This window comes from Danio rerio, chromosome 1, assembly GCF_049306965.1.
Source record: "Danio rerio strain Tuebingen ecotype United States chromosome 1, GRCz12tu, whole genome shotgun sequence".
NCBI lineage: Eukaryota > Metazoa > Chordata > Actinopteri > Cypriniformes > Danionidae > Danio > Danio rerio.
The window spans coordinates 9,271,838-9,289,612 of record NC_133176.1 but is presented as its reverse complement, the minus strand read 5'-3'; the positions used below and the strand labels follow the sequence as shown (position 1 = coordinate 9,289,612).

Genomic DNA, 17,775 nt, shown 5'->3' with positions numbered 1-17,775 from the left:
ATGTGTGTAAATGAGTGTGTATAGATGTTTCCCTGAGATGGGTTGCAGCTGGAAGAACATCCGCTGCATAAAACATGTGCTGGATAAGTTGGCGGTTGATTCCACTGTGGCGACCCTAGATTAATAAAGGAACTAAGAAAAAAGATAAAATGAATGAATGAATGAATGAATGAATGAATTTTGATGTTGTGACTTTTTAAACACCAAACAAAACTTCTTTATAAGTGAGAAAATAATTTCTATTTAAGACATTTTAAGATTATTTTAAGACTCCACGGACAAATAAACACTCCTACTGAACACCGAATGATATTCTGTAATATGTCAGATTATTGCTCATTACATGAGGAGTTCTGTGTAGTATTAGAGTACAAGTCAATGTCACTCTTCACACACTGCGAGTGTAAGAGCAGTGCAAGAGCAGCTCTGATCCTCTGTCTGTTATGACATAAAGAGGATTATGGGAGTCTGGGGAAATAATCTTCACCTGACCACGAGTAATGCACAAATGTTCCCACTGAAGGAGCATGTGTTTCCCTCTGCCCTTTAAAAACAAAAAACTGATGGATTAACAACACGCAGTACTGACTGCAACTAAGCTATTTAAAAAGCAGCTGTCATCATGAAATAATATAACATTTGAATATATACGAACATGCAAGAGTTTGGAGTCTATATATATATATTCAAATATATTTATTATTTTATTTAGAACAGAACATATGTTGAGACAACTGGAATTTTAGGCCTTAAAATTAGTTAAATTCATTGTCTTGTAGGTCTTAAATACTTTTTAACAGTTCTTAAATTTCCTGTGTCTATCTGCAGTAAATCTAAGGCCTACACCTATCCAATTACCAAGAATCCATCTCAATGAAACTTTTACTCTTTTTTTTTTACTCTATTAACTAATGTGGTTTAATTATCTTCAGTAACGTTTGTTCTAAAGTACTCCATATATGAAACATAGACCATATATGGTGAGGACACTGACCTGGACAGACTGTTGTGCTTACATTTAATTTATAATATTTACATTATAAATATAATGAATTCTAATTATTATGTTTTATTAAATAGACTTTTGTGTATTTAATTTATTATATTATAATTTTTAAAGAAAAATGTGTATGTATGTATACAACTAGGATTTGCTTGTTTTGGCACATTGTTTAAAATATGTGGCTGAGAAATGACTAGTTATTGTTATTTGTTGAGTTTTTTGTTGAGGCAATTAAAAATCGTTTCCCAATTAGAAAGAATCCTTAGCGTCTAGTCCAGTATAAGTCTAAAATGTAATTAGAGAGGACTTAAATTTTACAATTTGTAAAACCTGCAAAACCCCTGGCATTGTATGTGTAATGACTGCATTTATGTTTGCAGGTCCCGCTCGTGGCTGGTTTCAGCGCTCTCGTGTCCTGCAGATCCAGGCGAGTGTGAAGATTTTGTTAGACTGGGCTAAAGGAGCAGGTCATAATCATCTTGCACAGAAATTCTTTGCTAAATTCTGTAGCACAGTGACCATCCTGGCCTCGCCTCCACAGCAGCTTTCACAGGTAATGCAAAGCTTTTCACCCACAAAAAATGTACATTTGCTTACCTCTAGACCAGCCAGGATTTTCATTCTTAGTCTGAAGAGAAAATAAGCTTTTGGAACATTCCAGCATTTTTGTACAAGTTTCTAAACCAACTCAATGATTAAACGGTTCATAGAAATTTACAAAGATTAAAATTAATATTTATGCGAGGCAGTGGCGCAGTAGGTAGTGCTGTCGCCTCACAGCAAGAAGGTTGCTGGGTCGTTGGTTCGAACCTTGGCTAAGTTGGCGTTTCTGTGTGGAGTTTGCATGTTGTCCCTGCCTTCGCGTGGGTTTCCTCCTGGTGCTCCGGTTTCCCCCACAGTCCAAAGACAGGCGGTACAGGTGAATTGGGTAGGCTAATTAGTCCGTAGTGTATGAGTATGTGTGTGTGTTAATGTGTGTGTGGATGTTTCCCAGAGATGGGTTGCGGCTGGAAGGCATAAAAACTTGCTGGATAAGTTGGCGGTTCATTCTGCTGTGGCGACCCCGGATTAATAAAGGGACTAAGCCGACAAAAAAATGAATGAATGAAATTCATACTTACGCAGCATTAAGGCAATTCACACGACACCAGCTGATGAATAAATGGAAAATAATCGTATTTTCAGCAAGTAATAATTTTAGTAAAAATAAATAAATATATAAACTAAATAAATAAATAAACTAAATAAGTAAATGAATGAACAAACAAAGATTAAACAAAATTAATAAATAAATAAAATAAAACAAATAAACTAAAAAAATGTAAAAATAAAATAAAATAATATAAAATAAAATAAATAAATAAATAAACTAAACAAATAAATAAATAAACTACATAAATAAAAAACTATTTATCTAAATAAATAAATAAATATAATAATTAAATTAACTAAATAAAAATAAATAAAATAAATAAGTTAAATAAATAAACTAACTAAATAAATAAAATAAATATATAAAAAATAAAATAAATAAATAAAATAAATAAAGTAAACAAGTAAATTAACCTAATAAAAAATAAATAAATTAAGTAAGTAAAATAAATAAACTAAATAAATATATTTACAGTAATGTTATTGATAGCTCTTATTTATTGTTACATTTGTGTGTTTGAGTTCATTAAAAAAAACTAAATCTTTCAATTTTGCTGCGATTTTACACAATTATTACAATTTAGATAAAAAAATAAATGGTTAGTTATGTTAGCTTCCAATGTTTTAACAGGTTAGCTTGTATGTAATATCTTTTGTAAAGCAAAAGATTATTGGTGTATATTTTCTAAGATCATACTATTTTAATTCAAGTGCAATTTCTTGGTAATTGTGTGTAAAACTTAATTTAAAAAAAATATTTTTCCTTTGTAGCTTGTTTCAAGTGTTAGCATCCCCAACAACATTAAACTTGTCATCATTTACACATGCTCTGGTTATTCCAGGCCTGTTTAAATTAGTTCTGCTAAACACAAAAGAAGATATTCGGAAGAATTTTTGTATCAAACAGATCTTGGGACTCATTCATAGCATGGGTAAACAATGACAGAACTAACCCTTTTCCTGTGCATGTGTGTGTTTTTGTCTGCAGATGAGCTGGAAAGCCTTATGTGCAGAGCATCCGTCTCTAAAGCCTGTCCAGCTTCACAGAATCCTCACTCAATACCAGCTCATGGCTGAACTTGGGCCTCTACCAATCTGGCAACCCAGCAGTGAAGATGAGGCCTATATCTACAGAACAGGTATGCTGACTGTACGACTTTATTATTTATGTGTGTATGCAAGCATACGCTGTAAATCCCTGTGTGTGTTTCTTTGATAGTTGATCTACTGGAGAGCTTTGAGAATCACCCTCCTATTGTGCTGCCAAGTGCTGGGTTTAAGGTGGATTTGGAGAGTGACTGTGTGGAGGACAGTATTTATCGTCAGCTGCTTTACGTTCGTCACTTTGTTTGGGGGCTTCGCACTAAAACTCATCCATCTAATGGCTGTACAGACCGACAGGATGCCCAGGTAAATATTTTAATAATCTTTAACTTCATGCACTACTGGTCAAAGAATTGGAATTTTTTAGTACTTTGATTTGATGAAATTTGATTTGATTTGGATGGACTTTCATTTGATTTCATTTTTGTGAAATGTAATTGCAGTTTAAAATAGTTGTTTTATATATAGTTTACTGTTGTAATATATAATAATAATAATAATAATAATAATAATAATAATAATTTCCTGAGTTGCTAAATTTGAATTTTTAGTTCTAAGTGTCTCATCATCTTTCAGAAATCATTAAAACAATAATTAAGCCTTTTTTTTAATTGAAATCAGCATTTTAAAATCCCATATAAAATGCAAATTATATATATGACATACAAGTTTATATTTGGATTTCTTGTATATATATATATATATATATAATCTATGTCAGATAAATGCAATATATCTGTATATCTGTAACATACATGCATATTTCAGATTATGGCTTTATATATTTTTTCAATCACTAGAATTGCAAATATGTACATATACACTCACTGGCCACTTTATTAGGTACACCTTACTAGTACGGGGTTGGACACCTTTTTGTCAATGGTATAGATTCAACAATATACTGGAAATATTCCTCAGAGATTTTGGTCCATATTGACATGATAGCATCACGCAGTTGCTGCAGATTTGTTGGCTGCACATCCATGATGCGAATCTCCCGTTCCACCACATCCCAAAGATGCTCTATTGGATTGAGATCTGGTGACTGTGGAGGTCATTCGAGTACAGTGAACTTATTGACATGAATCACACTTTTTTACATGGAGCGTTATCCAGCTGGAAGTAGTCATCAGAAGACGGGTACACTGTGGTCATAAAGGGATAAAGATGGTCAGCAACAAAACTCGGGTAGGCTGTGGCATTGTCACGATGCTCAATTGGTACTTATAGACCCAAAGGGTGCCTAGAAAATGTTCCCCACACTATTATACCACCACCACCACCATTATTTGAGTTACTGTTGCCTTTCTATCAGCTCGAGCTAGTCTGGCCATTCTCCTCTGACCCCTGACATCAACAAGCCATTTGCCTCCACAGAACTGCGGCTCAAAAAGCCATTTAAGTACAGTGAAGAAACCAGTCTGAGATGATTCGCGCTTTATGACATGACGCATTGTCCTGCTGAAAGTAATGTATGAGTGTGTGTCTGGATGTTTCCCAGAGATGGGTTGCGGCTGGAAGGGCATTCGCTGCGTAAAATGTTTGTGTGTGTATGTGTGTGCATACATTTTGCTATCCTTTGAAATATACAGTATGTTGCATGTACAGTATGACATATTTTATATATATATATATATATATATATATATATATATATATATATATATATATATATATATATATATATATATATATATATATATATATATATCTGCAATCCAAATATAAACTCGTATGTCATATATGTAATTTGCATGTGCCCTAATGGAGCTGCACAATATTGGAAAAATGTGATATTGCAAAACTGTAATTTTCTGCAATATATATTGCTATAATGAATAGTTTAATAAGATTATTTAAATAGCTCTATTTGATGGTTTTCTATGGAGTCAAACAGTATTCAGAAACAGAAATTGAATAATCACAATGCAAAATAAATGCTTTCTTACTTGACTCTTAGATATCTAAAATATCTCTTATATATCCATATAACTAAAATTTTTAGATCAAGTAAAGTATTGTCTTATTTTCAACTTTTCTTTAATCTCACTTTTTCCTCAAAACAAACAAAAGAATATTGTCAGTGGGGCAAGTAAAATAATCTTGTTTTTCACGTTGAACTGTAAATATTTGAGTAGAAATAAGACAAAAAATTGAATTAAGAAAAGCATTTATAATTTGTATAAATCGTATAAATTCCACAAAAATACAGTAGTTACATACAGTTCTGTATCTCCTGGTAAACTATGATTCAGACTCAACATTGCATATCTTGCAGTGGGACTGTTGCAGATGCGCACATTGCCATATTGATGCTGAAACCATGTGCAGCACCAATTTCCATAGATCAGATTTCTAAATAACATGATTTCTGACAGATGCTAGAGTCAGGAATGGAGTGATGGCTTAAGTAAATCAATTTGTAAATATGTCACACAGAAGTTATTCAAAAAATGTGAACCTAGCTTAAGGACTGTAGCTGAAAAACCAAGATTTAAATTCTAGACATGAGAATCATTGTTAATCTGATTACAAGATTAGCTGCGTAATTACGAGCTGCTGGCTATATTTGGGGCCATGTGTGAGTTGGTTTACAAAGAAACGCTATGAATTTTCCAGGCTGTCGACATTGTTTAAAGATTATCTAAAGCTTATTTTTCAAACTTAGTTTGTTTGTTTTGCAATCAGTTTAATTGCCATATGACATAATTCTGTTCAAGAGCTCTCTCCACCAGAGGACTAAAGGATTTTAAAATCAACAAAATGCACATCCATATTTCAAACCTTTCTTAAAATACCTTTGAATTATACCTCACACACTGAGGACGGAGCTGAGCCGAAACGTTTGTAGTTTTTTTTTTTTTTTTATGAATGCAAAAAAAAAAAAAAAACATTACATATATATATATATATTAGGGATGTAACGGTATCAGAATTTCACGGTACGGTAATACCTCGGTATGAATGTCACGGTACGGTATTTATTGAATCATTTACAGGAAAAAAAAAAACTTTTGAAAATACTCCAAAAAAGTGCCAAAAGTGTCAATGGCATACAAATTAGCCATCTGTCTGTTAGCTTTGAAACAGGAACTTCAATTTTAATAACAAAAAATTATTAAACCATGTAAAAAAATAAAGTTTCAATTTAGTATTGTTAAAAACTCATCACATTTAACATTTAATCACTCACTTAGATAGAGATGGGTTTAAAGGAAAATTATCATATAACTATAATCTGGTAAAAGCTGGTATCTCTGGGTATTTACAATGTCCCCTGCAACAGAAAAAAACCCTCTCATTTGGGACTGAGGATTCTGGGACAAGAGAGATATGACTTGGCCCATGTTGACAGCAGTGGGGTAACGTTGTGCATTGTCTTTCCCCCACTTGAGAGGACAAACCATGAGTGAGATAGAGATCTCTTTGCGGTACAAGTCAATGTCTGCATCAATCTGAACAGTGTGCTGTGTTTCTGCAGTCCCCATGACTGTTATTAGTTGTATTCCCCAACTTGCAGGCACATGCACACATAGGGCTTAACCTGTGCAGTGCACATGCCCTTTTTAGTCTTGGATAGAAAATGCCCTTCCAAAACGATCAAAAGTGCCCCCGCGACGCGACACAACCTCCGTCCAGTCCAGCCCTTCAGTAGGCGCGCGATAACACCTCTCTTGAGTATGCGCGCTCAACCCCCCCTCGGCGCTTTACAATACGCGCGCCACAACACAGCTGATCAGAACGCGCGCGACAGCACCGCTATTCAGCACGCGCGCGGCGACAACACCCGCTTTAGGTTCGATCATTTCCATCTTTTTTTCATCTCCGCTACTAGCAGCACACTCCATTTCCGCATTACTGGATCTGTAGCGACAACAGACCGCAAAGGATTATGGCCACGCCGGGGCTGATGGGAAATGAAGTTTCAGCTACCTCCCGTTCGCTTCATTCGCCTGAGCAAATTTTCTCAGAAGACCTATAGTTTTACCGAGTCATGCGACTTCGGTAATATCGAAAAAATTTAATATTGCGGTATGACGGTATTTACAATACCGTTACATCCCTAATATATATATATATATATATATATATATATATATATATATATATATATATATATATATATATATATATATATATATATACAACAGTTCTGTCTGGTTCTCAAATCTGATTGGCTGATAGCCGTGCAATATTTTGCAATATCAGAACTCCTACAGCCTCTACCCTTTGTGTATTACTCCTCCCACATACAGCCAGCAAAAAGCAGACACTACAGATCTAAAGTTTAAAAGATGCACGCTCAACTGTTTAACTGTCAGCTTATGATTTGAATCGGAAGAAAGTAGTTCCTCATACAGAAGGGTTTTTGAGACTCTCCATGTTTGATTTTGTTTTTATATAAACAATTATGCCGTAAAACTGTTGTATAAATGCAATATCACATGCATGATATTGCACATATGTATATATATATATATATATATATATATATATATATATATATATATATATATATATATATATATATACATAAATAAAACTCAATTACTCAATGAGTGCATTTCTTGACCTTTTCAGTTATTCTGTTTGTAAGATTAATGCACTAAAATCTACCAATGCAGGAGCGCAGTGCATACTTCACTAATATACCATCGAAATATAACAAAATTTGACGATAATATAATCCCTCCACTGTATTTTAATACTCAGCCAATCACATTAACTCATTAGCTGGATTATTATTTGGATGTTTCACTCTGGTTTGTTGGTAAATGTCAAACTGTTGTTTAAACGCAATATCACACTCGTAGCAGTTCAATATGGCTGTATATCATCACTGGTGTGACACTAAGGCACTCGGCCTTATATATGACAGCACACACATTTATTTTGGATGGCTTTAATCATTTGGCAGCACATTATTTATGATTTTTATGGTAGGTATGGTTTATCATATAACCAGAAATATTGGCCCTCCTTCGAATTTATTATTATTTTTTGACTCAAATATTTCCCAAAGTATGTTTAACAGAGCAAGGTATTTTTCACAGTATTTCCTTTAATGTTTTTTCTTCTGGAGAAAGTATGATTTGTTTTATTTCGGCAAGAATAAAAGTAGTTTTTAATTTTAAAAAGCCTTTTTAACGTCAATATTATTAGCTTACTTAAGAAATATTTGTTTTCAATTGTTTACAGAACAAGCTATTGTTATACAATGACTGATTAACCCATTTAAACTGCACTTAAGCTGAATAATAGTGTCTTGGAAAACATCTAGTAAAATATTTCGTACTGTCATCATAGCAAAGATCAAATAAATCAGTTATTAGAAATGAGTTATTAAAACTATCATGTTTATAAATGTGTTGAAAACATCTTCTCTTGCCCCTAGTCTATGATAAAATACAAATTGTGTCCTCCAGCGTGAGCCTCCGCAGCCTCACTCCAGTCCTCATCCGGCTCCATCTGTCCGCGGTGAAGGAGAAGGCGAGGTGCGCAGCTCCTCCACGACTCTTGGAGGAAGAGGAGAAGGAGCAGGAGCCGAAGACCGAACACGGGACAAACCCACACACGGCATTCACTACAGAAACGGCTCCGGCGCCCGTTATGCCAACCAAAGCCAAGCCACAGACTCTTCCTGTATACTGACTCCACCAAACACCCCGCTCTATCCGGAACACACGTACATACAGTCCAACACAGCGCACTACCCGGAGCATGCTTCACAAGAGCACACACATACACACTCGCACACTAAGACCAATGGTTGCATGCGTTCTACTCCTGAGCACAAGAAAATCAATGGCTTCATCAGCAATGGCATTGAAGGCAAGTCCAAAAAACAAAAAAAAAACACCTTTTAAGTCGTGGATGTGTGTGTTCTTATTGCTAGATTTGGAGTTTTCGGTCATTCCTGTTACGCAGTGTGCTTCAAAGATAAAAAGTGATTTGTTCAAAAGCATCAGAAAAAATTGTGGAAAAAAAGTGTAAAAAAGGCATATTATGAACTTATTTAATTTAATTAAATTGTTTTTATTATTATTGATATTATTTTATTATTATTGTTTTTTATTGTTTATTTATTTGTTTAATTTTATTTATTTTATATTTTGATTTTATTTTTTTATACATTTTTATTGTTTTGTTTTGTTTTTATTTTTTATTGATTTGTTTAAGTTGATTGTTTATTTATGTAATAATTAAATAAAATTTTATATTTTATTTTTATTAAATTGTGTTGTATTATTTTATTTTTATTTTATATTTATTGATTTGTTTATTTCAATTTAATTTAAATTAAAATTTTTATTTGATTTTATTTGTATTATTTTTATTATTTTATTTTTTTTTGTTTTATTTTTTATTGATTTGTTTATTTCAATTTAATTTAAATTAAACATTTTATTTGATTTTATTTGTATTATTTGGTATTGTATTATTTTATTTTAAATGATTTGTTTAATTTAATTTATTTTAATTAAAGTATTTTTATTTTATTTTGTATTTTATATTTTATTTTATTTTTCATAAATTTTATTTGTTTTATTTTATTTTTATTTTTTATTGATTGTTTAATTTAATTTAATTTAAATTTTTAATTTAATTTAATTTTATATTTTTATTTAATTTTATTTTTATTGATTTGTTTTGTTTTATTTTTATTTTTTTATTGATTTGTTTATTTAAATTTAATTTAAAATTTTAATTTAATTTAATTTTATATTTTTATTTAATTTTATTTTTATTGATTTGTTTAATTTAATTAAATTTATTTTTGATTTTAAATGTTTTATTTTATGTCTTATACATTTATTTTATTTTAATTATTTTAATTGTTTTTTTAATTGTTTGTTTTGTTTTATTTTTTATTTTTTATTGATTTGTTTAATTAAATTCAATATTGTATTATTTTTTATTGCTTTGTTTTATTTGAATTTTTTATTGAAAAGTTTAATTGAATTTTTATTTATTTTGTTTATTTTATATTTTTATTTTATTTTCAGCCACATCTAGAACAAGAATAATTGGACTTAAAAAGTCGGCCTTAAAAAGCATCACAATGTAGCTTCAAAATACTAATTAATTGACATTTGCAATTCCTTTCAAACAACTAGGTTTCTCCCATTTATCAGCAGGATTTTTTTAAATTATTTTAATTATAATTCAATTTAACATAATCACTCATTGTTTTACATTAAGCACAGGTAACTAATAAAACTAATATTATGTTCATTTTATCTTAAGCAGTCTATAAAATGTGCATAAAATAAGGCATGAATATATTTTGTGTAGCAGGAATGACCAAGTTATTGCCTGCACGTGTTGGTTATTCGACGAAAGACATGTTATTATGTCTGCTTTGTGTACATCTCTTTTATTTCTCTTGAATGACTTTGTGTGTCAATACATGTGTTTATATCTTATAAACGCATGTGTAGAGTTCTGTGTGTAAACTTCTGTCAGCGTTGTGTGTGTTGACTCTTCGCATCATTTATTACCTTTGTTTGCATGTGCAGCAGCTGCATTTGCCTTTGTGAACACTTTTGTTTATTGGCTTGAATTTGGAGTCAGTGTGTGTGTGTGTGTGTGTGTGTGTGTCAATGAGCACTGAGTCCTGTGTGTGTTTGTTTGTTTATCCCTGCCCGACTCCAGGCCCTTTGAGTGGTTGTGGTTTTCCTTTCCCTGTCCCTGTGTCTCATCTGGGCCCAAAGTCTGATGATATCTGTTCCGTCTTTGTAGTGGACCTGGATAAAGGACCGTACGGCCTGGGAATGGGACTGATCGATGGACTTGTGAGTGTGTGCTGTATTTCTCTGGCATTTAACTTTGGTGCTCAATGTTATAAGCATATAAATATGACGCTATAGATTTTTTTTCCAAAGCCCAGACAGAATGTTGTAACAAGCTCATTTAAAAATCATTTAAATTTAAAACAAAAAAGATAAAACACTAACAAATTTGCTAACCACTGGGCCACCGTGCCACCCTATGTAGGGAAAGGTGAAGAGTTAGGGGTGGAAGGGGGGATTCTTCAAATCGAAGATGAATGTAGTGGAAAAAACCCTGGCTCTTTATATTGGTTTAGGAATGGCCTGATTGGTGGATCATACATGCTAATGCAGAACCAGCCGTGTTCAATCATAATCACTTGATCCTCTTGAATTTGCTTTTAGAAATAGCCTATAAATAGGTCTCTGTTTGCTTCTCTCTCCATAAATACAGCACACCCCTCTGAACTCTCCTGGAATCTACATCAGGACTCTGATTCCAGATGGACCTGCTGCTGCAGATGGACGACTCTGCATCGGTGACAGGATCCTGGCAGTGAACGGAACCAGTCTCATTGGAGCAGACTATCAGAGGTCAGTGCTCTACGTACACTGCCAGCTTGGGGTTAAAAGGATAGTACACTCAAACATGCAGATTTACTCACCTTTAAGTGGTTCCAAACCTTAATTTGTTTCCTTTTTTTTTGCTCAATACCTGTTTGAGTTTCTTGCCTCTGATGAACACAAAAGAAGATATTTTGAAGAATGTTGGAAACCAGTGACTATAGTATAAATACTATGGCAGTCAATGGTTACTGGTTTCCAACATTCTTCCAAATATCTTCTTTTGTGTTCATCAGAAGCAAGAACTTTAAACAGGTTTGAAACAAGTGAATAAGGGTGAATAAATTATGACATAATTTTTATTTTTTGATGAACTATCCCTTTAATGGGTCATGAACACTAAACTAGAGATTTAAACAAGGGTGTTGGTGTTACATATACATGTAATTAAGGAAAACAATTAATTTAAAACTTTGTTTAACTGTTTTTAAATTTACATTGTGTCCACGTGACAAATAGTGATGTGGAAAATGGCTGCGGCAATCAGTGAAGCATCGGTATCATGTAATTATTTATGAGTCCTCCTTATCCAATGAGACAATGCTTCTCTTAATTATTCATGACAGCATGCATTTTCCTATGACAAACACTTCAGACAGTCTGAATACCAATTCATGGATCAAAAGTGATTGCTTGTTTTTGCTGAGGAAGAGTTTCTGCATGGAATGAATCTGAGTCTTCAATACAAGCATGTATTATTAACATAATAATCGACTTTAAAAATGTACATATCTTTACTGCTTTCATTATAACTGATCCAACATCACATGTAAATGGAAAAAAAACAACTACAATGCATTCATATATATAGTATTTTCAAGGGAGTCTACCAGTGTCTGGATCGAGCAATAAAAAAAATAAAATAAAAAAAAATGCTTACTTGAAATTGCGGCAGTAATGTAGGTGTAACCCCTCCTAGTTCGTATGTTTTTTAATAATGATCATGCGGAAGCAGTTTAGCTGAGCAAATTTACTTTATAGTGTTCTCCGAAAAAAAAAACAGGGTTCCACACAGACAAGTGTACCAGGTCTGGTCACTGGCTGACTCCACCCATTATACCCCCTTTCTCACCTGTAGGTGTCTATCTTTCCCCATGATGTATTACACAGTTTAACAATGAACATAGGATTTTGATTTAATTAGAACAAATATTTTTTAACCAAAAACAAGCCTTTTGACACCGTTCATACTTAATTTACAGTTTCATTTTTTCCCCCGTTACAAAGGGAGTAATATTTTATTCACGTAGCAGACTGTAAAAGCATTCATTTAAACAACATTAATACACATTTCAAAAAGTGTCAATACAATGTCTAATTAGTATTTATTAAACCTAATCTGTCTTTTATTAAAACCTCATCTGTGTTTTTGTGTGGGGTTAGGGGTAGGTGTATGTGTAGGGTTTTATTGTCCCAATAAGGGATACATTTTCTCATTTACACGCAATATGGTATTATTGTTTTAACATGCTGTAACTTTCATTCATTCATTTTTTTCGGCTGAGTGTCTGATTTAGCAGAGGTCGCCACAGTGGAGTGAACCACCCACTATTCCGGCATATGTTTTAGACAGCGGATGCCCTTCCAGCCACAACCCAGTACTGGGAAACACCCAAACACTCTTAAGCTGGATTTATACTTTTCACTTTCTGCAAATATCTGCTGTTGATTTTCAGTGCTGGTTATTTTTTTTTTCCTTTTTGCATTTAATTATATTGGTCACAGGATGCTCTTCTTCTAATGTAACACATTTATTTTTTGTGTGTAACAGTGAATTAATGTGCATTTGTGGGTGCATTTGATGCTTTTAACTTAATGACAGTTACAATGTAACTGAAGTGGACAATTTTAACATCCACCTTTGCAACATTTCTCGAAAGTGAACTTTTATTAAATGTGATTTCTTGAGGGGTGACACGGTGGCTCAGTGGTTAGCACTGTTGCCTCACAGCAAGACGGTCGCTAGTTCGAGTTCCAGCTGGTTCAGTTGGTGTTTCTGTGTGTAGTTTGCATGTTCTCCCTGTGTTGCCGTTGGTTTCCTCCAGGTGCTCCGGTTTCCCCCACAGTCCAAAGACATGCGCTATAGGTGAATTAAATAAGCAAAATTGTCCATTAGTGTATGTGTGTGAATGAGTGTGTATGGGTGTTTCCCAGTACTGGGTTGCAGCTTGAAGGGTATCCGCTGTGTAAAACATACGCTGGATAAGTTGGCGGTTCATTCCGCTGTGGAGACCCCTGATGAATAAAGGGATTAAGCCAAAAGAAAATGAATGAATGGTTTCATGATCATTTAATATTTGCAATCACACTCAATAAATTACTTCCGCTGCTTTTTCAAACTACTTATTTAAAAACACAATACTTATGTTTTTTTTGGAACAACTTAATTGGTTTATTTTCAATCCACTTAAATTTGCAACAACGTTTAAGTTAACTTAATTGATTTGTGTTGGGACAACATGAAGGATCCGTGTGGAACCCAGCATATTTTACAGTGCAAAGCCATTACATTTTCCCCATGCAAGTTCTGTCAATCCTGACATCTGAATCTCTCTTTGTCTGTCTCTCAGTGCTGTGGATTTGATTCGTCTGGGGGGAGGACGGCTCCGGTTTCTTGTCGCCAAATCAGATCTCGAAGTATCAGAGAAGATCAGTGCCTCTTCCTGCTGAGAGAGAGGCTGCAAGTGTGACCCTCTACCTAGACGAAATATGAGGAGGACAGTGAGTCCTCAGTCTCGAGACTGGAGAACAAGCACACTATAGGACCTCTCAGCGCCTACAGCCCCTCTGTCTCTTACACAGCCCTGTACAATACTGCACTCACTCAGAAAAACAAACAGAACAACATCTCTGTCTTTACCTCTTAACCAGTCTGGTTTTGTCTCTTGAATGTCAAGGAATATTGAAGAGGAATGTGTTTGTGCACATTATATGGCTAATACTAGATAAACCGTAGGTCTCAAACGCGATACTTGGAGGGCCGCAGCTCTGCACTGTTTTGCTCCAAACCTAATCGAACACAGCTGATCCAACTAATCAAGGGCTGCATCCGACATCGCCTACTACTCAGTAGATACTGCATTTGAATTTAAGTGCACTACTTGAATGTTCTATACAGTATGAATGTGAGCAGTATGAATGGAACTCACGTACTACATCCGCCATTTTATCATGACCGCATGACCTACTGTACCCTCATGAGTTGCATTGCTTTACTCCCATTCATGAATTCTGTCACGGGGCATCATGGGATAGTGCAGCGTGCAACAGATGCACACTTCAGAATCTCGCCGAAAGTAGTAGGTCACCTGGGTACTTTTCACCCCTGCTGAAAAATCCAGCTTAAACCAACCTAGGATGGTTGGCTGGTTTTAGCTGGTCAGCCAGCCTGGTTTTAGAGGGGTTTTGGCCACTTCCAGGCTGATTTACAGCCATTTTCAGTCTGGTCTTAGCTGGTCAGGCTGGAAAGTGACCAGCTAAAACCATCTAAAACCAGCTTGACCATCCTGGTTTAAGCTGGACATAGCTGGTTTTGGCTGGTCTTCCAGCCTGGCTAGGCTAATCAAGCTGGTTTAAGCTGGTAATTCCCCAGCCTGTCTAGCTAAACCAAATGACTGGAATGGCTGGAAATGCCTGGAAGTGGCCAAAACCCCTCTAAAACCAGCCTGGTCGACCAGCTAAAACCAGCCAATCATCCTAGACTGGTTTAAGCTGGATTTTTCAGCTGGGACATACTGTTTTTCGAGTTCTATGAACTCAGAAATACTACTCGGCTTGCATACTGTTTTTAGTGTACTATATAGTATGGAATTATGCGATTTCGGATGCAGCTAAGGTGTTCAAGACTACTAGAGACTAATAACAAAGACTATAGAATACACCCGAGCATACTGCCAGAGAGGCGCTTCAAAGATGGCCGCTGAGTGAAATGACAATGGCTATTAAGCAGGTGTGAGTTAGAGGTGTTTGGAGCCAAACTATGCAGAGCTTCGGCCCTCCAGGAATTAGGTTTGAGACTATTGATATTAACATATAGCTGACACGGGGTCTTAAGATGATTAATTTTCTTTAAATAATAAAAAAATGTAAAATAAATAAATAAAAAACAGTTACAGTTAAACTAACAATAAAAACATCTCAATGACCTTCCTAAAAGGCACATGAGTCTTTTGACAAATATCTTATTCTTGATGGTTCATAAAAAAACATTTGAGACGTAAAACTCTTCTAAAACTTCACATTTTTGTCCTGATTGCTAAAATCTGTAAAGGTACAAAACACTAATAGCTAATAATGTTGGGTAAAGTTACTTTTAAAAAGTAATGGTCTACAATCTTTGAATGTCACGGTGGAGAAGTGGGTTGCACAATCTCCTCACACCAAAAAGGTTGCTGGTTCGAGCCTCGACTGGGTCGGTTGGCATTTCTGTGTGGAGTTTGCATGCGCGTGAGTTTCCTCGGGTTGCTCCGGTTTCCCCCACAGTCCAAGACGTGGTACAGGTGAATTGGGTGAACTAAAATTGTTTGTAGTGTATGTGTGTGGATGAGTCTGTATGGATGTTTCCCAGTGATGGGTTGCAGCTGGAAGGGCATTTGCTGCGCATAACATATACTGGATAAGTTGTGGCGACCCCTGATTAATAAAGGGACTAAGCCAAAAAAAATGAATGAGTGAATACAATCGTCATTCATTATTTTCCTTCGGCTTAGAATACATCAGGGGTCGAATGAGCCTATGTGTTACAAAGCGAATGCCCTTCCAGCTGCAACCCAGTACTGGGAGACATCCAAACACACTCGTTCACACACATACACTATGGCCAATTTTTGTTTATTCAATTCACCTACTGTATAGCGCATGTCTTTGGACTGTGGGGGAAACTGGAGCACCCGGAGGAAATGCACACTAAAAAGGAGAACATGCAAACTCCACAAAAATATGCCAACTGACGCAGCCAGGACTTGAACCAGTGACCTTCTTGCTGTGAGGCGACAGTGCTAACCACAGAGCCACCCCAATCTTCAGTCAATTCTTTTGAAAAAAGTAACTTAATGCGTTACTCGGTTGCTTTTTAAGGAAAGTAATGTGAGAGTGTGTGTTATGCTTTTATAAAGATTAAGATAGGCTTTAGATTGTAATTAAATTTTACCCAACACTGATAATAAACAAAGAGATGTCTCAGATACTTTTGATATGTGGAACAAAAGGCACTTAAAAATCTTATTTCATGGTGCGACATACTTTCTCTCTTTCTTCAAAGTACCTTAAACTTCAGTTTCCATGTTAGCAATACTCACAAAGGCAACAACTTTAAGTTCAGTGACACACGACCTGCATATATAGAAGCATATATTGTTTTCAAAATTAAGTATTAATATACGGCTTAGAATTCATAATATAAGCTGTTTTGTTTATATTTAAGAAAACGTATCTCTGCACAAGTTTTTGAATACAGAGTGTTTATTTTTTTCATTATTTCATGTTTGTACTAAATATGTATCTGCAATATTTCATAAATGCATTTTTTTCTCTCTGTTGAACTTGTATTTGGAAGATTTATAATATACCTTCCTATTAAATTGAACGTTGAGAAGTCAAACCATACTCGAGTACAGGAATGTTTGATTTGAACACTGACCAGCAGAGGACGCCAGAACATTGAAGAAGGTGTGTTGGACGACACTTTAGCCTCAATGAATCCGTTCACCTCGTTGTTGAACACGGAGTGTTAGATGTGTTCTAAAAAAACAGCTATTTTACTTTAAAATGCGATTGAAGAAATGCGAAGTCATGAATCCCTTTCCGTTTGTTCTATTATAACTATAGCCTACAGGCAGGTAAACCCAGCAGATGGCAGTGTTGCCTCGCAGTACACCACAATTGTTGATGAGTTTTCTGAGGTAGGCCTACCATTTCACTTCAGGCGATTTAGCTGTTTAGATGTCAAGTGTAAACCGTTTGTTTTAATTTAGGTCTCGAAAATTATATAAGACTTCATTAACAAACTTAGGCGAAGACTTGGATGATTTAATGGTAATTTAAGTGAAATAAATGCTTGTAAAACAGTCATTCAACCAAATACACGCATTGCTAATTGCATTAACAACCTGCTTTGTT

General features: G+C 34.6%; 1 protein-coding gene and 1 long non-coding RNA gene across 12 annotated transcripts in view; both read left to right on the top strand.

Moving 5' to 3' along the window:
• radil (Ras association and DIL domains) overlaps nt 1-17,262 on the top strand; it is a 48,483-nt gene extending 31,221 nt beyond the window's left edge. For 2 of the 10 annotated variants that reach the window (XR_012401981.1, XR_012401969.1), the window contains 8 exons: nt 1,384-1,556; nt 3,144-3,294; nt 3,375-3,565; nt 8,689-9,094; nt 11,006-11,058; nt 11,489-11,628; nt 14,229-14,614; nt 15,644-16,321. Coding sequence is in view for 6 of the 10 variants with exons in the window: in XM_073947098.1 (XP_073803199.1) it covers nt 1,384-1,556; nt 3,144-3,294; nt 3,375-3,565; nt 8,689-9,094; nt 10,919-11,058; nt 11,489-11,628; nt 14,229-14,328 (1,301 nt within the window). In the remaining 4 variants the exon portion in view is untranslated. 10 annotated transcript variants of the gene reach the window in all.
• Nucleotides 17,263-17,347: 85 nt separating this feature from the next.
• Nucleotides 17,348-17,775, top strand: part of LOC141384503 (uncharacterized) — a 77,754-nt gene continuing 77,326 nt past the window's right edge. The window contains exon 1 of one of the 2 annotated variants that reach the window (XR_012405428.1): nt 17,348-17,558. This is a non-coding gene — a long non-coding RNA (uncharacterized lncRNA). Of the gene's footprint in view, nt 17,692-17,775 lie in introns of both variants that reach the window. The other variant, XR_012405427.1, reaches the window with a different exon arrangement.